The 19,772-nt window shown below is 40.3% G+C and overlaps 3 protein-coding genes across 7 annotated transcripts; 2 read left to right on the forward strand and 1 right to left on the reverse strand.

The window, feature by feature from the left end:
• LOC109706578 (protein trichome birefringence-like 14) lies at window positions 419-4,257 on the forward strand. 3 transcript variants are annotated; one of them, XR_002215251.1, is made up of 6 exons: window positions 419-586; window positions 1,505-1,751; window positions 1,902-2,180; window positions 2,582-2,777; window positions 2,852-3,887; window positions 3,967-4,137. XR_002215251.1 is itself a non-coding variant. In XM_020227509.1 (5 exons), the coding sequence occupies exons 2-5, from the start codon at window positions 1,595-1,597 to the stop codon at window positions 3,678-3,680; spliced, it is 1,461 nt and encodes a 486-aa protein (XP_020083098.1). In that variant the 5' UTR covers window positions 419-586; window positions 1,505-1,594; the 3' UTR covers window positions 3,681-4,257. The 3 variants fall into 3 exon arrangements, 1 of the variants encoding a protein (XP_020083098.1); XR_002215250.1 differs by having other exon boundaries at window positions 2,852-3,874; XM_020227509.1 differs by having other exon boundaries at window positions 2,852-4,257.
• Window positions 6,081-10,016, reverse strand: LOC109706577 (alpha,alpha-trehalose-phosphate synthase [UDP-forming] 6-like). 3 transcript variants are annotated; one of them, XM_020227507.1, is made up of 4 exons: window positions 9,845-10,016; window positions 7,320-9,384; window positions 6,958-7,231; window positions 6,081-6,819 (listed from the first exon to the last, which is right to left on the reverse strand). In XM_020227507.1, the coding sequence occupies exons 2-4, from the start codon at window positions 9,380-9,382 to the stop codon at window positions 6,517-6,519; spliced, it is 2,640 nt and encodes an 879-aa protein (XP_020083096.1). In that variant the 5' UTR covers window positions 9,383-9,384; window positions 9,845-10,016; the 3' UTR covers window positions 6,081-6,516. The 3 variants fall into 3 exon arrangements, with proteins under 3 accessions (XP_020083096.1, XP_020083097.1, XP_020083095.1); XM_020227508.1 differs by having other exon boundaries at window positions 9,784-10,016; XM_020227506.1 differs by having other exon boundaries at window positions 7,320-10,016.
• Window positions 16,643-19,412, forward strand: LOC109706936 (translocase of chloroplast 34-like). Its single transcript, XM_020227959.1, has 8 exons — window positions 16,643-16,796; window positions 17,002-17,104; window positions 17,193-17,300; window positions 17,394-17,518; window positions 17,851-18,115; window positions 18,634-18,702; window positions 18,781-18,942; window positions 19,025-19,412. The coding sequence occupies exons 2-8, from the start codon at window positions 17,006-17,008 to the stop codon at window positions 19,133-19,135; spliced, it is 939 nt and encodes a 312-aa protein (XP_020083548.1). The 5' UTR covers window positions 16,643-16,796; window positions 17,002-17,005; the 3' UTR covers window positions 19,136-19,412.

The following is a 19,772-nucleotide window of genomic DNA, read 5'->3' on the forward strand; positions in this document are numbered from 1 at the left end:
TGACCATTTTGGACGTATTTGGTCAACAACTGTTGCTTCACGCACACTTGAATGCACAATTAAAAAAATACCTTCTCCTCGCGGATTTTTGTCTCGCTAATTAGATTCGGTTCGACATGCTTTCAATGACTCGCACCTAAAATACCGTGAATCAGGTACAGAGGAAGCGAACACCGTACAAAGCCCTCACCCCTATCATGACCCCACACGTGTACATTTCCGAGTGGGCCCCACGGTACGTACGGTCGCAAGCCCCACGCCTACGCCTAAGCCCACCTGTATACACGGGATTTCGTATACGTGATACGTCGTCACAGCTCTCTCTACTTGGGGCGTCAAAATTCACTTCCGACGAACGTCCGCATAGAGAGATCCTATGCGGGAATATTTGAAAGGTGATGCTAATACGACCTTTCTCTCTCTCTACGGTCTCGCTTTCCTATTTATCGTCGAATTAAAAAAGGAAAAAAATGAAAATAATCCCACACCGCTACTCCCTCCGCACTTCCTCCGACGCGCTCGCCGTGCGATTCCCCTCCTCCTCCTCCGCCTCCGGCGGCGGCGGCCTCCCGGCGGGGCCCGGCCGGTGAGTCGATCGATCCGCTTTGGTTCCTTTCGGGGTTCTGGTTTCGATCTCAATCAACTACTTTTTTAGAATTTCTCGTGATCTGATGAGTTGGATTGGTTTCGTGATCGAAACTTGTGATCGGTTTTGTAGGATCTGCACGTTTCTTTTTTGTGTTGTACTTCGAGTTGGATTAGTTTTGGTGCAGGGTAGATGTAAAGCTCAGCTGAAGGAGAATTCTGATTATGGTTATGGTTGTTAGGGTTATCTACTTTTATTTTTTGTGGCGATTTTAAGCTGTTTTTGTTGATGGGAACAAGCTCTTTGTTTGTCTTAGGATCAAATAATTTTTTCCGAGGGAAATTTTGCAATCGTATCGTGAGAGAGATTACATCAGATTTTTTTTTTTTTTTTTTTTTTTTTTTTGATGCGTAATGTTAGATCGGTTTGGACAATCATTCTTGCAGTATACCTTTTTTTTTTTAGGCAACACACTAGTTTTATTTATAAATTAGTTACTTTTTGGTATCCTTCTATATACACTCTTCTTAACATTTTAGTTTGTCATATATCAATTCTTTTTCACTCGAGAATTTTGTATTCTCACACCAATTACTCTTAGCACCGCCTCTCCTAAGTTGAATCATGATCAATTATTCCCCCAATTCTCTTAATTTTTTCCTTTTTTTCCTTAACCTATTTGGTTGAATGTTATGTATTGATTACATCTATGCATCACTATCATTATATTATATGAAAAGGATGTTGTTTTGTAAGACGGTCTCGTTGCTAGGGGGTTTAGGATGGCAAGTGGAATGTACCAGATTCGGCGGGTGTAGCCTTGATCATCAATCCAAATGCCGCCACTTCGTGGTTCTTTTATTATGTAATACTTATTACCTATACGTGAATTATCTCATTTGTGTATATTTTATGCAGAGGAGGATTGGATTGCTAGAGCATCACACATCGAGTTGATTGAAAGCTTGTATGCGGAGCAAGGTTGAGTTCTAGGCTATCTTTAACGAGATGAAAGGCGGAGGTCTGCTGAAACTAACAAGGACGAATCTATTTTTCATGTTTATCATCCTTATCTTTACAACGCTTATTATCTGGGCACGTGAGAGAACCCCGCTCGTCACACCTTTCCAACCATCTCTGGAGCACTTTGATGTTCTTTCTCCAGGTATCTCTCTTTTTGAGCCCATTGCTTTTCTTCTTTTGGACATTTTTCAGTTTTAGGTGGTCCTTCATTGCCCTTTTTCATTGGCTGTTTTGGTTTCTCTTTCTACAGTTCTATTGATTCCTTCTTTAACTTCTCTCCTGATTCTCTCAGAGTATGCACGACCGCAGCTGTCTGTGGAAGACGATTCATCCGTTCTAGGTAAACTTCGAAACTCATTATCCGAAGATGCAGAGGCAACGATTGGCACTCCATCAGTGGAGATCTCAACACCTAGTTCAACTGAAAGAGAAAAAGTGAACGAGGATTTAAAAGAGGATCTTACAGCGAGTGAAAGTGAAAAGGAGCACGAAGATTTGAAAAAGGATCTTAGAGCAACTGATAGTGAAAAAGAGCACGAAAATTTAGAAAAGGATCTTCCTTTGAAGAAAGGTAATTTATAATTCTTTTATTTTGTGATTTCTTGTGATAATGAATCTTTCTATAGTTTCTTTTTGTACTATTCATGATCCACGGTATCATGGCGATGTGTTATCACTCATCACTAATGTAGCTAGATCTTTTCTTCTTCTTGAAGCCTTTTTTTTATTTTATTTTTGAGTAGTACTTAACTCTGTTGCTTATACTTCTTATACTGTTTTATTTTCCTTTGAACATCTTTGACGACAGTGTGCATGTCTTGATGCATCTGTCTGTGTTGTTGATGTTATCTTGCAGGAAATAATGTGTCTGTTGTTGAGGTGTCTTGGTAGGAAGTACTTAGGCAAATCCCTTTAAATCCTTGCTTCTTAAGATCATTTAAATGTGTCTAATATACTTATTATTCTTCTCAGATTGTAATTTTGCAAAAGGAAAATGGATCAAGGATAAAAAGCGGCCACTATATTCTGGTTTTGGATGCCAGCGATGGCTCTCAGAAATGTGGGCTTGTAGAGTGATGAAGCGTCCAGATTTCTCCTATGAGAATTTCCGATGGAAACCAGAAAACTGCGAGATGCCTGAGTTCACAGGGCACGAGTTCTTGAAGAGGTACATGTTCCTTTTCCAATATTTTAATTCTTACATCTTTGTGGTTAATTTATATGGTTGTGTTTGGTTCCCAGGATGAGGCACAAGACAATAGCTTTTGTAGGTGATTCCTTGGGGAGGCAGCAATTTCAGTCCCTAATGTGTATGGTCACTGGTGGTAAAACTAGCTTACCTGTTGAAGATAGCGGTAGAGAATTCGGTCTAGTTAAAGCTCGTGGTGCTATACGGCCCAACGGTTGGGCCTATCGCTTTCCAAGTAGCAATACCACCATTCTTTTCTACTGGTCTGCAAGTTTATGCGAACTGCAGCCTCTGAACAAATCAAATCCAGCTACATATTATGCTATGCATCTAGATCGTCCTGTAACGTTCTTGAAGCAGTTTCTCGATAGGTTTGATGTTCTCATCCTCAACACCGGCCATCACTGGAATAGAGGGAAATTCAAAACTAATAGGTGGGAAATGTATGTCAATGGGACACCCAACACAAATAAACGGCTTGCCGCGATAGGAAATGCCAAAAACCTTACTATATACAGCATTGCCAAATGGCTCGATTCAGAACTTCTGCGACGCCCAAAATTGAAAGCTTTTTTCCGGACATTATCGCCCAGGCATTTTGTTAATGGAGATTGGAATACTGGGGGAAGCTGCGATAACACAGTTCCCTTGGCTGGGGGCAGTGAGGTAGTGCAGGATGGTTCAAGCGATATAGTTACTGCAGGTGCCGTAAATGGAACTAGGGTTAAGATTTTGGATATTACTGCTTTGTCGCAGTTGAGAGATGAGGCACATATATCAAAATACAGTGCAAAATCGTTGAAGGGTGTGCATGATTGCTTGCACTGGTGCCTTCCTGGTGTTCCTGATGCATGGAATGAAATCCTGTTCGCACAGCTTTAGACTAGTTTCGGGACAAATGAAATGAATGGAACAGCGATCTATTGGAGAATGTAGAAGGAACACATGAAGGAGGTCCTGCAAAGCAGTTGATCTTTCTTTTGGAAGATCTTTCATCTAGCCTTAAGAGGCTTAGTTGTATTGAGCCTCTTATCTTTTCTCAGTTTTCTTTGATTCTTTGGACTAGCCTTTCAGAGGTAATTACATTAGGTAAAACAGTGGCAATACCTTCTTTATGTCAGTTTTATGTTATTTATCTTGTTTCTAAGTTGAGGTCTATGAACTGAAGGTGCATTTGCTACTGGAGATGGGAACATGATTGGGATGGCCCCTTGACGTTGTTTTGCTGACAGAACAGTGACGACCTGTAAATCTACTATATTATGATAAAATGTATTGAACTTTTCACAATACATAAGAAACTGATCTAAGTATATAGACCTTCTGAAGTTTCGTATTATTTCTTTCTTCCGTTTTATTTTGGGATGAAGTCATATGGAGTGAAGATGAGTTTGCTCCTACATTGGCTTAGAAAACTGTATCTGTCTTTCTAATGTATTGTAAGGTTAGTTTATACTTTCTCTGGAATTTTGTTGATGTTTCCAGCAAGGTTTTAAGTGCCCGTCGGTACGGGGCGTATCCGCCGTGCCGTACCGTGCCAACAAGATACCTACACGATACAGACCCTGTGCCGATGGCATAGGTTAAAACCCTTTATTCTTTAAATTAGTAAGTAATTTCCTCAATAAAGTTCAAAAGATGTGATAAAAAGATATAATAAATAGTTAGAATATTTTGTTGCTAAAGAAAATAAATATTTCATGCTATTATGTGTCGACACACAAGAATTTTTTTGACCGGCACGCATCGGCACAGCTCGGCACGCACCGTGCCGTACCGTGCCGGCAAGTTTCCGGCACGATCCCGTGCCACGGCACTTAAATCCTTGGTTTCCAGTATTTCTTTTCTGGACTACTATGTTGCTTGTTGTGTTCATTATTTTGTAGATTGCGAAGTACATGATTTTGGATAGCAAATTCAGCAGAACCAAATTGTTGAGACACTTTCAGGAGGCTGAGCCGCCTCCAGGTTGCCAAAAACTATGCCGAGTTTATCTGAAACACTTGAAAGAATTGGTGGTGAGTTTGAAATATGATTCATAATGGTAGGTTTTGAAGATATCAAATTCTTTCTATTCCTTCCCTGAAATTCTACGGATTTTTACGCTTTTCTTACAGTATTATATTCTTGACTTGATTGTAAATTTGACTATACCAAAACTAACACTCAGATCTTAGCATGGTGGATCATGCTAAAATATTTCTTGCAGTAGATGCCATTGCGTTCAACTGTAAGTATCCTAACAGCTTATGCTACTCTTTAGGCATCTACTTACCAATTTAGAATGTTTTGAGTGTGATAAATCAAAGTAGAAAACTTAGAAAAGCTAATCACTGTAACAATATTCGTCTAGCACTGGGAAGTATGGTAGTGTTGACATATATTATCATTTTTTTTAAATTCTTTGGTTCTAATTATAATAGTTGCTATTTTATTTTTTTTTCTCCTTGATGTTTCTAGTAATTGTCAATGTTCTTTTGAGTAGGAGAGTGATATAGCAGAGTAGGTCCACCCTCTTAAATTAGTCAAAGATTGAGGCAGCTATTTCTGACCAACAACAATGGTTGCAATTTTTCTTTGGTAATAAGTGATCGTATATCCACTTACTCTTTTACAAAATTTTAGGACTAGTGTTTGATGTGTGTGATTCGAATTGGGTGATTACAGATAAGTGTAAAAGAGTAGAATCAACATTCCTTCGACAAAAAGATGAAGATACCTTTATACGGCCTAAAAAATTTCAATAGTTTTTGGTGCCTTTTCATTCTCTATCTCAATTTTGGATCTTTTACCCAGCTTTGTTTTTACGCGAGGAAAGTATGTTCTTTTCTGATTGATAGCAACAAGAGGTGAACTGATTCTTAAATAGCCAAGTTAGTATGACATTATGGCAAACAACTCATAGCATAAACCTGGTGTTCAAATAGTGGAAGCCAAAATTCTTTTCTTTTCCTTTTTTTTTTTGAACAAATTGGTGACCACCCTGCTGAAGAATCTGTGCTAAGATAAAGATGCAAACACAGTAATCTACTGCAAGATGAAGAAGATCAAATACACCATCAACAAGTCGCAAAAGTTAAACATGGTTGGGTGAAGAACATATAAATAAGAAAGGCCAATCAGAAAACTTCTTACTCTGAACAATAGTATAATCAAGATTATCATTGATAAATACCAACCAATCTTATTATCTCATCAATCTCGCGATTAGCTACTTAGTCAAAATCACTCTCCAGCATCTTCAGCATTAAACAACAGAAGAGAGGATGACAGAGAACCTCATTTAAAAAATAATCTCATTTTAATAAATAATCTGCAGGTCAACCAACATACTACAACTTGATGATAAGAAGATCGATGCAGACACAAGAGCCAGTTAAGATAAACCTAAAAGCTAACTATCTCACAAACACAACTAAACCCTTCTAAACACCACAAAGATCCCAAAGTCACTCCTGGGAAGATGCTCAAACACTACTACTATTTTTCGCACGAAATTGCACTACCAAAAGCTTATATACATGCTAATCAGTGGAAACAAATGAGGTGGTACCTCCAAAGAAGTAAAAGGGAACTTTGTTTTTTTTTTTTTTTTTACACCTAATAACACAATAAGAGAAGAGAGGATGATCGGTTTACACTCTCCCTACAAGGTTACGTAGATAGGCAAAAGAATTCACCTTCTTGCTGCTTTTTCAGAAAGGTGAAAAACGTAGTTTTAGGCAGGATTTGAACTAATAGGGGGGGCTTGATCTGAAACATTAGCTAGTCCTTGCATCAACCTAACAATTTCTGTAGTATCATCCAGATAATATTTCGCTTTACTGGGCTTTCGACAGACGGTGCAAGCAAACACTTCAGCATCTGGTGCTAAAGAAGGGCCGGATGTTGCCGTGGTGATCACCTCAAACATGTCTTCATCAGAACGGTCGTCACCGATGCAAAGAACAAAGTCCGGCAACAACTCTCGCTCCTTCATAGTAGAGAGCAGCCGTCGAGCTACAAGACCCTTGCTAACCCCCTGCACACATTCAATGGTTAAGATATTATCGTCTCTGGAGCATGCGTTTTGGAATAACTTATCTATCCCAGAAGCCAGAAGCTTCTGAAAACAAAACATACATTCGGCTAGCGTATTGCTTGGAACGTCGGCATTTACCTGCGGCTTGACCTCCACACAATTAGACCCGCTTTTCACTGAAACGGGCTCATTGGCGAGGACGCTCTCTAGATGGTCGAGAAGCTCTTTTGCTTGACAAGAGCCAAAATCAGGATCGGCGTCCTCGTAACACCAGACAACCGCTGTCTCCTTGTCCTCGATGGTCGACCCATCAGTTGTTTCAGTATATAGCTTCATAACAGGCTCTGCAATTTGCTTCCAGCTGCAGTCTGCTGCCGGCACGCACGTTTCCCACTCTGCATCTTTCCTGAGCCTAGAAGCAGACACCGGTAAATATTATCGAGTCGGCACTTTTAAAACATGAATGAATTTGTGCAGGTAAGCTAGTGAGTAAAAGTCACCTGAAGAAGTAGCCATGCTCTGCCGCTATTCCAATATTCTCGCACTGCGAGAACCACTCGCTTAAGGTTTTTCGACTTCTCGCGCTTACGAGAAACACCATATTGTTCTTATCTCGGGACAAACTGTTCAAGATCTCGATAGACTTTGCGCTAGGGCTTTTATCAATAGATGCCTGCGGAATCAGGGTCCCGTCATAATCCAAAAGAATGGCTCGGGTCGTGCTCCTCCGATAAGCCGAAACAATGTGCTCGTAAGCGAGCTTCCTGAAGTTGGGATCAAGGGCTACAACCCTAAAACCGAGCCCAAAACCTATCCCCCAACACCTCCTCCTGTTGTGATCCTTGCAGGTCCTTTGCAGATCCTGCAAAAAGCTGTTTGCCCAGTACCCGACGTCGTGCGTGCTGACGTACCTATAGTGCTTCTCGTGCCGAAGCTGCTTCTCGGGCTCGGCCATTTCCAAGGCGGAGTCCATGGCATCGGCCACCGCGTCAATATTCCACGGGTTAACCCTGATAGCCCCGCTCAGGGAAGGGGAGCAGCCGATGAACTCCGAGACCACCAACATGCTCTTCTTCTGAGCCGACGGGCTCAACCCCAACACCTTATCGAGCTCGCGGTTCCCCTCTCGGGCGATAATGTATTCGTACGGGATAAGATTCATGCCGTCCCTGACGGCGGTCACCAGACAACACTCGGCGACCACATAGTAAGCCATTCTTTCGTAGAAGTGCAGCGGCCTATCGATGAGGATGACGGGCTCGTACCCGGGGCGGCCGAAAGCTTCGTTGATCCGCTTCACCATGGCGTAACTCTCGGCCTGGACCTCTTTGACATCCTTCCCCCGGCCCCGAGCAGGGTTGGCGATCTGAACCAGGACGACTTTTCCGCGCCACTCCGGGTGCTGCGCCAGCAGCTGCTCGAACGCCAGCAGCTTCAAGCTGATGCCTTTGAAAATGTCCATGTCGTCGACGCCGAGCAGCAGCGTCCGGCCCTTGTCGCAGAACTGCCCGATGAGCTCGGCGACCTTGAGCTCGGTGGCGCGGAGGGCGAGCACGGACCTGAGCTGGCCCATGTGGATCCCGACGGGGAGTATCTTGATGCTGACGGTGCGGCCGTAGTACTCGAGGCCGATGTAGCCCCGCTTGGACTCGTAGGTGAGGCCGAGCATGCGGCTGCAGCAGGAGAGGAAATGGCGGGCGTAGTCGAAGGTGTGGAAGCCGATGAGGTCGGAGTTGAGGAGCGAGCGGAGGAGCTCGAGGCGCACGGGGAGGGTGCGGTAGATCTCGGAGGAGGGGAAGGGGCTGTGGAGGAAGAAGCCGAGCTTGACGCGGTTGAAGCGCTTGCGCAGGAAGGTTGGGAGGACCATCAGGTGGTAGTCGTGGACCCACACCAGGTCGTCGTCCGGGTTGATCACCTCCAGGATCTTGTCGGCGAAGATCTTGTTCACGGACACGTACGCCTGCCAGAGGGTGCGGTCGAAGCGCCCGCCGAGGTCGGGGGAGAGCGGCAGCATGTAGTGGAACAGCGGCCACAGCTGCTGCTTGCAGAACCCCAGGTAGAACCGGGACCGGAGCTCGCCCGGGAGGAACGCCGGCACGCATCGGAACGTCTCCAGGAGCGTATGCGCCACCTCCTCCTGCTCCGCCGCCGGGATCTCCTCGCGGAGGCACCCCACGTACACGAACTCCGCGTCCGACGAGTGCTCGCTGATCCGGTCCTTCAGCTGCAGGAGCAGCGAATCCTCGTCCCACGAGAAGGCCCATCCCCCGCCGCCCTCGGATGCGGGGCGCCGCGCCGCCCGGATCGGGAGCTGGTTGGCGACGATGATGGTGCGCTCGCGCGCCGAGTGGGAGGAGTTGTCCGACTGCGACGACGACACCGATGCGGCGTCGGCGTCGGCGTCGGCGTCGGAGTCGGAGTCGCCGAGGCCGGGGACGATGCCGGGGGCCGTCAGCACCCGCGGGATGCGGCGGGCGATGCGGCCGACAGCCGCAGAGGAGGAGGACGAGGAGGATTCGCCGGAGGCCAATTCCAGAAGATTCGAGTAGGAGCTTGATACCATTTCTGTGTCGACAACAAGAGGATTAAATGAGGGCTTTAAAAAAAAAAAAAAAAACCCCACCTTGGCCGGCCCCGGCCGGTATAGAGATTAGAGAGCTACTGGAAAAGGCACAGAGATGAAAAATGATATGAAAAATTGGAGAAAAAACACACGGGATTATTATTATTATTATTATTGAATCAGGAAGATGAGGAAAGAAAAAAAAAAAAAAATTCCAACTTTTTTTCTTTTTGGTTTGAAAATTATAGAGGCAAAATGCGAGGGAAGTGGAGGAGAGTTTAAGCAAGCACCTTGATCCAAACTTGGCCAAATATTTAACAGAAAACAGCAAGTGGACAAAAAAATTAAAAGAAAAAAAAAATCCAAAAACTGAATCGCCGTGGGGGAATTTTTGAACTCACCAGAGCGTAATAATTGTAACCAAAACAGGACTAAAATTTAAGAGAATGATCGGATAATTACCCACATCCACACGAAGCTTTATTTAAAATTTTTAAGGGAGATAGAGAGAGAGAGATACAGAGAGAAATAGAGAAGGAGAGAGATAGAGAGAGAAGAGATTGTAGGTTGCAGCGAACCACTGCGATTTTATTTAAAAGGATTTAGGAGGAGGAAGAGGAAACTGTCGAGTTGGTACTCGAATTAAATATATATTATTTATTTATAATTTAATTAAAGATTAATAAACGCTCGGGGAGTGAGGGACGAAATGACTATTTTGCCCCTTTGCAGCTCTCGGAGTTTGGGAAGCGGTTCCTACGACCAGTTCGTATGGGCGTTTTCTAGGTAAAGCCCGATCGACCGTTTAAAGGGCCTAAGCGGATCAGCCCGAGAGCGATCCGACGGCGTAACGTCCATCCCGCATAGCAAATTTCTATGAGGACGTTGTCGGGGGGAGGGGGGGGCCGCAAGAATCGTCTCCTTGAAATTTCCGCACTCCGCAGGATGGATGAGACTCTGCTGCGGGTCCCACCGCCCGCCCTACGCTACACGCGCCCCGTTCGCACTGTGTCCCGTCGACACGTGTCGCTCCACCAGCGCGCGACACGTACAGCTGTTCGCCCTCGAGCGCCAACTTGGCATGAACGGATGAGCCCCACCGCGGGGCCCGCCACCTCAGTGGGACGGGCCAAGCAACGTACCGCATGGAGCCACGTGCACTTGTTCGCCTCTCCCCCGCACCAAACACGCACAACACCAAACCACCGAAAAGCGAGCCCACATCTCCCACGTGTCGCTCTTCCATTGGGCGTCCCCGCTGTTCCGTGTTCTGCGCGGCACAGCGGATGTACATAAATCAGTGGGGTTTCTCGGTGAGAGCGAAAGCAGGGGGGGAAAGTGGTCAACTGGATAAGGATTAGGAGATTAATACGAATATTTAAATCGCAACAAGTGCTAATTTAAGCTAATAGTATTTAATTAATCAAATTAATTATTTTTGGGCTCTATTTGTCCCGTAGTGCTTTTCCCCTTTGTTATTTTATTTGCCCCCCTGCAACGGATAAGGTCGTCCAATTTATCTATTTATTTCTTTTTTTTCACAATTTATTTTATTTATTATTTATTATTTATTATTAATGTCAATGATTGCTTATTTATGGCACTTGTTAGATAAGTCACCTGGGATTAAAGACACACAAGGAAAGCCCAACGTAGTTTCGTCGAATAGTTCGGAACAGTTTATTTTTAAAAAAAACTAAAATGGGAAGGTTGTCCATAAGTGCTAAAAATCCCTTATTAGCTGTCACATGCATTTGAAGGAGATCTTAAAGATGGATCTAACATCTCAAACTGTACTAAAAATAGAAACCCTATCCTTAGGGAGTTTTATATGTTAAGAAACTTTTTGATTGGCTCCAGCACATGATGTAAAAAGCTAACCAAAAAATTGCAAATAATTAATTAGTGCTTGCATTGTCTCTTTTGTACTTCTATTTTTCAACTGTAGTTATCTTCAACTGAGCATCTTATCAATAAATTACAATAACAAAAAAAAAAGAAAAAGAAAAAGAAAACTCAACTGAGGTTTTAACCTTACAAGTTACAAATAGTTTAGTGCCTGCATTAATTTTTTTGAGGAAATAGTGCCTGCATTAATTAATGGTCTCATTTGCACTTCCCCCTTTTTATTTACAAAGAAATTTTTGTAGTAGAAAAGTTGAATTAAGTTATTCCACATACTTCATCCACTAACATTTTGCTCACAAAACGGACCGTATCTAGAGCAAGTGGCAAAGAACTTGATGGTTGGTATCCAAGGTCTCAAGTTCGAATTCTAGTCGATTCACATTTTCAGCTAAGTTTATTTCTAAATGAAATAAACAAAGCGGGTAGCGTGCTATCTATCTCTCTTAAAAAAAAAAAATTTATTTTGCTCACAAATGTGCCCTTAGATTATGTAAACCTCAACCTTGTAAAGCTTATCCTCTCGTAATATGATCGTAAATTGCAATTTCCTTTGTCTCTTCTCATTAATTAATTCTTGTCATTAGGAATCATTGTTCGGATTGCTGTAGTTAAGTCAAATAATACATCGCTACAACAAGAACGACACCAACGACGACAACAACAACAATGACGAAAAAAACTCCTCCGTTGTTGTCTTCTTCTCTACCGGTAGCTCTTCCACCGTGCTCATCTTAAACTTTAGCTTTGTCACGCCCCTCGAAAATTTTAGTTCTGAGCTCACCCTAACTGGTAACTGCACTGTTGGCCATGCAAACACAAACTAGTACATATGTCCTTAGTTATGTTAAAAAGTTATAGTTTATCTTTTTAACATAAAGGTTATTAGAATAACTGGTCATGAGTTCGAATTCTTCGAAACTTTTAGTCTCGTTTAATTTAAGTTCACGTATTGGATACCTTAAGCTATTAAAGATAAACACGTGTCTCTGCTAAACATAACTATATTATCGAGCTTTTTTCTATCAGATAGTTTTGCCATAATTTTCTTATAAACTGTCTTATTAGAATCTTTCAGAATCACAGTATTCATAGAGAGTTATATAATACTTGAGTATTGCATAATTAGCATATATGGTAATTGTAGAATTAACTTTTATTGGTGTTTAATTTCTCGGTACCGGATTTTTTTCTCAAGCGCAAACAGTATAAAAACATCATACACAAAGGAATGGAGAACGGAGAACATAATTATATGAGTAAGTACTGTGCTTCCAAACAAGTCCTAAATCACGCCACGACTCTTCGGAGACGTTATAGCATAGTCCATCTAGATATAAATATCCATCACCATCAAGAAGCGGAGCCATATATATAGTAAAACATGCGCAATTAGATCGAGATGACGATGGAATCGACTGCGAGAAGAATCACAAGCCAAAAGCTTTTTGCCGATCATGACATTAATTTGTAGCGTTGTAATTCATGGCTTGGGGACCCATCTATGCTTCGATTCAATCATGTAGCTACGTCGCCCAAAGAACTACATACAAATATATTTATACTAATTGAATGTTTCATTGCATATGTATGCTTAGTTATTGTACCTAATCCACCTTAACGACGGGACTTTTGTAAAATTTTTCTTGTGATGGAGAGATAAAATTAGTTCTTATATTTAAAAAAAGTTTAGACTCAGGATTATAAGCTTTACTTTTAAAACCTTATTAATGGGATATTCTTTTTTTTTTTTTTAACAGAGACAGAGCAAATTAAGTCAAATAATATTGACATCACTTATTATCATTTAAGAGGCAAAATTGAATATTAAGTCCGAAGGTGAAGGCGTGGAATTGAGTACCAGTAGAGGATACGATTGGGGCGTCAAGAGCCGCAAACTAAGTTCCCTCAAATTTTTAAAAAATAGCAAAAAAGAACAAAAAAAAACAAGGAAAAAAGTGCTTGTAGGGTAAAAAGTCAATCATTACTTAAGCTGATAAAACAAGTAATTAGATTCTCTGGCAAAAGTTAGTTTCTCTGATTGAAAATAGCAAGGAAATATACTCAGAAGCAAGATTTGTTGCCACAATACCGAACCATTTGACTTTTGTGAGTTGCAATGCTTTGATTGTCGACCATTAGTCAATTCAAGAATCCCATCCTCAGCTCCCTCTTTGACTTTGTTGATCATGCTTCTTGATGGTTGACCACATGAGATGCGAAGTAGTTTAAGTAATTGGATTTTGGTAAAGTTCCCATTTGGCCTTAAGGGCTTGTTTGATTTGGGTTATCCTACCAGAATTACAAGTAATTCTGTCAAGGTTACTGGGTTTGATTCATCCAATCCATAATCTGGTCGGTAATATAGCATTGCAAATGGTGCAAGATAACACAAAAAATATTAGCAAGTAGGGGGTGAGTATCTTGTATTACTAATGGCGAATAATTCTGCATGTTATGTAAAATTACAAATTTATCTCTCCAACCACTCACCCAAACTCTTTGCATATATCATTTTTTAAATTTTATTTAAAAGTTTGAATTGCCAAATTGTAAATTTAAATTTTAAATTTTAAAATTAAAATTTTAATCAAATTTCAAAATTTTAAATTTTAAATTTTTAAATTTCACATTTATATTTTATATTTTATATTTTGCTAAGTATAATATAAGGATAATTGTGAAATAGGCTATACTTTATTTTCAAAATTACTGAATTTTATAAAATGAACTAAACATAATAATTTCATATATATTGTAATTTACCATTATATTACTGTGTTAAACCAAACGTGATAATAAAAAATTAGTAGTAATCTGATTCAGAAATTTTAGATATCTAGTTATGTTGAAATATTTTGTAATATTACGTTACGCAAACCAAACGCAACCTAAGCTATACATGCTTTGTTGGTGCATGTTCAATGTTTCTACTGTTTGTATATGTCAACACCGTCTACCTACCAAAAGATGCTATTGGTTTGGAGAGATGTACATGTTTTTCAAATTAATTAGTTATTATTCTCGTGATAATAGGGCTAATGCTACTATCCTATTAATAGGATAGGAGCACTTGTCCTATCAAGTTGTTCTTGATGATCGAGATTCCGAATCGATGATCGGAGCCGTTGAAGTTGATCTAGAGTATTTGAAATATCTAGAAACTAAATTTCATAAATTTTGATAATGGTTTACATGGTGATCAAAGTGTCGTAAAATCGACAATTTTTGACGGCCTATATGAGCCGTTTGCTTGTTTAACGGTGTAGAGCAATCCAAATTGCTTGAATTTTTGATAGAAAATTCTTTATACTATTTAGATAATGTTTGATAACTCTGATTACGAACTGAGAAAGTCTAACATCTATTTTAAGAAGGTTATTCATTTATGACCGTTCATTTTTCAACTCTTAAGATGAACTTGATAATAATTTTTAAATATTACAAAATTTGGTTTCTAAACATTTCTAATTGTGTAGATCAACTTCAACGGTGCCGATTATCAATTTGAAGTTTCGATCATTCAAATCGACTTGATAGGACAAGGGTCCCAATCCTATTAATAGGATAGTAGCCGGACCCTGATAATAGTGTGAGAAAGTGCATTGGCCAGTTCAAATTTGTTTCTTATGCATGGTATCAAAGTACATATTCCTTGCACACATATGTTCAATTTTTTGAAGGGTTGTAGCTTTGAACCTTCAAAACTACGTAAGCATACTCAATTTGGATGTGACAAATTTAAAAAGAAATAATCATAAGATATATTAAACATTATAAAGCTGTGTTAATTAAGCAAATGGGCAGGGACACATCTGTTTAAGAGCGCGTTTTTATAATTGGAGGAGGTGGCAAATTTATGGAGAAAACAAAGAGATAAATTGATAGAAAAAGACATCCACAACTTCTTATCTTATCCACTAAAGTACATAAATATAGATAAAAATAGTTGACCCTGCACCAAACCAACCTATCTTACAGGTTGGATTTGGAGAAGTAAACAAAGAAGTAACTGCTGATAAGAAGAGAACAACAGGTCATGAAACAAACGAGCGAGAATATACGAACGTTGTAAAGAGAGCTTCCCCCTCATGATTCATTTTCAATCCACCATGCATGAACTCCTTTTAATCAAGGATAAACAAGAGTGTCGCATTTGTCCTTGGTAAGTATCACAGTGACGAGATGCCGCGCACCAGTAGAAGGATTTTAGTGAATCTCATGAATGAAAGGGATTTCCGAGATATAGACATGCTCTAGGTACTCCTTATGCACCCGTAAAGTGTCACTAGTTAATATGGAGGTATCTTAAGTGGCCAGATGCATGCATTGGGTTGTCGTCTTTGTGACTGCTGCCACATCAACGATATTGGAGAGTACTTATAGTATCTCTAGTTGCTACAAATAGTTATGAGTATCAATCATAGCATCAATTTGCTTCAGATCGATTTTCTAAAAAGTGTTGTTTGAAAAAAAAAACTGTCGAAAGAACGAAAGTACTATCTACTTCTATTTACTTGCGTGTAAACAATATTGGGCAGCGAGTGGGTTGATTCGGAGAGTGTACGGCAGGCAATGGGGGAATCGCGTTAATCGGCTCCTTCCATCTTGTTTATTTGCATCTAAATAGAAGTGAACATAGAAATTACTCGATAAGAAAATCGCTAAAAACCTCTTCTTATATTAAGATCCTTCAAACAGCTTTCCGCTAGCCAAAGCTTCAAGCTAGGACTCATTTTAGGGTTCACAAATTAGTTTCGGTTTCTAATTCATAATATTGAGAAGTTATTATAAAAGTTAGGTCAAACAGATGCACAAAATGTTGTGAAGCAAACACAATATATATGTATGATATAATTTTCTTTGGAAGCTTATACTTTTGATTGATGCTCTACTAAGCGTCTTTCCCTAGTGGGGTGATTCATCATCCATAAAGAACCTTTCACGACAAAGAAACAATGTTGTACAGCCCATTGGAATATTATTAGGATACACAATTACCCTACCAAAGAATCCCAGGGTTCAAGATTTTTTTTTTTTAAAAAAAAAAAAAAACATAGCCAATCATCAACTAATAAAATGATTACCACAATTTCCCAAAAACAGGGTCCAGCAATTTGCGTTTCATATCAGAGAATTGAGAAGCCCAAAATGGATACATCTTAGTAACTACAGATAAATAAAAAAAAGTTTTTTAAGGGACCTAAAGGATATTCATTCGCATGTACCGGGCCAATAATAGGCCCATTATACGGCCTAACCCAATAGGAACGGTTCGGCCCATTAGATCCATGAACCGTGGACTGGACCGGATTGTTCCCGGAGCAAAGCCGGTTCAAAAGCGCGGAACTTATCTTATACCCCTGTTGTACCCTTCTCCTCGTCGCCTCTTCCCCGACTCCATACGAGGGCTCCTCCCGTTGAATACCTAGCGTGAAACCCTCGTCTTCTCCGCCTAAAAACCCTAATCCGTGGAGAAGCTGCGAACATCCTCCACTCCTCTCGCTAGGTAAGCGATTTCTTCGCCGTTGACTTTGTAATCCGCCTGTCGGAATGCGATGATCTAATACGAGGCCTCCGGAGACCCGAATTTTAGGGTTTCTTATTTGTTTCCGCATAGAGCGGTTCTGATTTTGGCTAGTTAATCTCTTGAAGTAGTAGGATTTTGAGCTTTTATAGCGTTGTGTTTGAATGGTTTGTGGCGATTAACGAAGGTGGATGGCGACTCAAGCGGTTCGTGAGTGGCTCGGGATTCAGCAGTTCCCAGTTGCGACGCAGAACAAATTGCATGAATACCTCGGGAAATTGAAACAGGAGGTTTGTATCTTTCCATACAAATTGTGGTTTATTGCGAAATTTGATCTTTCGTTCTGATAGTTAAGGTTTAATATTTTTGGTGCGGTAGAATGTTAATACCTTGACGATTCTCGTGATGGGAAAAGGCGGCGTGGGGAAGTCGTCGACGGTGAACTCCATCATAGGCGAGCGCGTCGCCGCAGTTAGTGCCTTCCAGGTTTGTTTAGTAAATACTTATAGCAGAAAATTGGTGATTGTTTTCCCTACTGCAATAAAGTTATGATTATAAATTCTCGTTTTTGCATTGTAGTCGGAAGTATTGAGACCCGTGATATGCTCCCGTTCGCGAGCGGAATTCACTTTGAACATTATTGATACCCCTGGGATTGTTGAAGGTGGATATGTCAATGAACAAGCACTTGAAGTCATAAAGAGGTTAGAGATAGATTGGAACTACTATTGGGAGAACTTTTATTATGATTTTGCTTTTTTGCTTTGAACTAATACTAGAATTATTTGATTAATGTTCTTAGTTGTGGATTTATGAGTCAATAGGTTCGTTATGTGCAATTTAATCATGTATATACATGAAGATTCATTGCTTATATTATGGTGATTCTTTGCATCTATTTCATGCTTTTCCTATCTTGGAACTAGCTTCTTTTTTCTTTTTTCTTTTTCCTTTTTTTTTTTTCTTTTTTGTTTCTTAGCATAAGTGTTGCTTTTATTTTGGCTGATTGTAATTTGGGTGTCGACTGGTGTCGCAGGTCTCTGTTGGACAAGACTATTGATATTCTTCTATATGTGGACCGTTTAGATGCATATAGGGTGGATACGTTGGATAGACAAGTCATAAAAGCGATCACTGACACATTTGGTAAAGGAATATGGCAGAGAGGCTTAATCGTCTTAACTCATGCTCAACTGTCGCCACCAGATGGATTAAGTTATGAGGACTTCTTTGCCAAACGATCAGAAGCACTTCTAAAGTATATCCGTTTGGGTGCTCGGATTAAGAAACAAGAATTCCAGGTACATATATATTGGAAACTACAAGAATTCCAGTTCAAAAGTGATTGCATGTTATGCTCACTGGCTGTGGTAATTGCAGCTATATTCCCTTTTCCTTTCTCAATTTGTAGTAGATAGATGAAACTTGTTGACATGATATATACAAGCGGCGCAATCTATTGCTAAAGAAGCTTTGCAGAGATGTATAAGCGGAAAAAACACTATCTTTCACACCACTTGGATTCCCTCAAATTTGCAAAATGATAAATTCAATTGAACCTTAGGGCATATCTAATTTTGTGTGTACGGTATGGTATGTAGATGTTTTTTTTTTGTGTGTGTTAAAAGGGTATGTGATGCATACTGGTCCCCTCACACGACACTATCAAGTTCATGAGTAATTTCTCAGTCCCATATCATGAAGAATTTGCAGACTGTGTATTAATCCATGTTGCCAAAGTTAGTTACTTTTGCTCACTGTAACTTCTAATATGCTATGTAAATGCTGATTGGCAACTGCTACTTTATCTTTCATATAGGAGAATTCTATTCCTGTGGTACTAGTTGAGAACAGCGGTCGATGCAAGACAGATGACAACGGGGAAAAGGTTTTTCCTTGCTCTCTTTCTCTTTTTCTTCCCATCTAAATTTATGCCAATGGTTTCTTTAATGGGCATGGTTTCCAGGTTCTTCCCAACGGTATTGCATGGCTTCCGAATTTGGTCAAAACAATTACAGATGTTATCATGAATGGTGGCAAGTCTATACTAGTTGACCAGAAATTGATTGATGGTCCCAATCCGAATGATAGGGGAAAGTTCTTCATACCTCTTATCCTGGCTTTTCAGGTGAGCTTCTGTTCCCACCGTGAGGAATATCTTCTTAGTGGTATTATCTTAAACTAATCCCTGGTATTGCTTCTTCTTTCAGTATTTCTTCGTTGTGAAGAGGATACAGGGTGCTATAAAGCGGGATATCGCGAAAGAGAGCAAGCCACTCTGGGAGCTTCGTGATATGGGATTGGCAAACCGGCAGTTCTAATTGTTCAATTTTGTTTGCTTAGGCCTCTCAATTTTCATTTCAGTTTGATTTGTTTACTCCTTTTACCCACTTTTTGTGATATCTCATGTTCTCTTGCTCTTTTTTCGTAATAAGTTAGCCTATATCAGTTAAAGATTGACTATGTAGCTAATGAACTTCTGAGAATCTACCGGAAATTGTTTTTCATTTAGGAATCTGCTTATAGAAGTGATGCTAAACATGGTATTTATGTACTAACGCAACATGCGAGGGAAGGTCATTTTCCTTTTTTCTGAAATCATGTTCTATGAAGAATTGTACGATATATTTATGCGATAACGCAACATGGAATTGTACTATATATCTCCAAAGAGCTGTCGGATTTTCTTTGTAATCATAGGATTTCGCATTTTATTTAGATTAGAGTTAAGCCCAAGTAGATTTTAGCTAAACAAAAGAAAATGTGGATAAGACTATAAGGAGAAGATAGGCTTTTTGATCGTTGGAATCTATGATATACACCTATTCTAGATGTACAGCCAAACATTGCTCTGCTCAAGTACACAGGACAGGATCGCCTGGTGGTGAGAGGCTTATGTGGTCCATCATTGTAGGCAAACAATTTACCATTGAATTATACAGTCATAGCAATTCTGCT

The sequence above is a fragment of the Ananas comosus genome, linkage group 2 (assembly GCF_001540865.1).
Source record: "Ananas comosus cultivar F153 linkage group 2, ASM154086v1, whole genome shotgun sequence".
Lineage (NCBI taxonomy): Eukaryota > Viridiplantae > Streptophyta > Magnoliopsida > Poales > Bromeliaceae > Ananas > Ananas comosus.

Coding starts and splice junctions, on each gene's coding strand:
- LOC109706578 (XM_020227509.1), top strand. CDS start 1,595: ATGAAAGGCGGAGGTCTGCTGAAACTAACAAGGACGAATCTATTTTTC. Junction 1,752..1,901: donor CTTTGATGTTCTTTCTCCAG/GTATCTCTCTTT, acceptor TGATTCTCTCAG/AGTATGCACGACCGCAGCTG. Junction 2,181..2,581: donor GGATCTTCCTTTGAAGAAAG/GTAATTTATAAT, acceptor TATTCTTCTCAG/ATTGTAATTTTGCAAAAGGA.
- LOC109706936 (XM_020227959.1), top strand. CDS start 17,006: ATGGCGACTCAAGCGGTTCGTGAGTGGCTCGGGATTCAGCAGTTCCCA. Junction 17,105..17,192: donor TCGGGAAATTGAAACAGGAG/GTTTGTATCTTT, acceptor TTGGTGCGGTAG/AATGTTAATACCTTGACGAT. Junction 17,301..17,393: donor CCGCAGTTAGTGCCTTCCAG/GTTTGTTTAGTA, acceptor TTTGCATTGTAG/TCGGAAGTATTGAGACCCGT.
- LOC109706577 (XM_020227507.1), bottom strand. CDS start 9,382: ATGGTATCAAGCTCCTACTCGAATCTTCTGGAATTGGCCTCCGGCGAA. Junction 7,232..7,319: donor GAGCATGGCTACTTCTTCAG/GTGACTTTTACT, acceptor GTCTGCTTCTAG/GCTCAGGAAAGATGCAGAGT. Junction 6,820..6,957: donor GTGTGGAGGTCAAGCCGCAG/GTAAATGCCGAC, acceptor GAATGTGTGCAG/GGGGTTAGCAAGGGTCTTGT.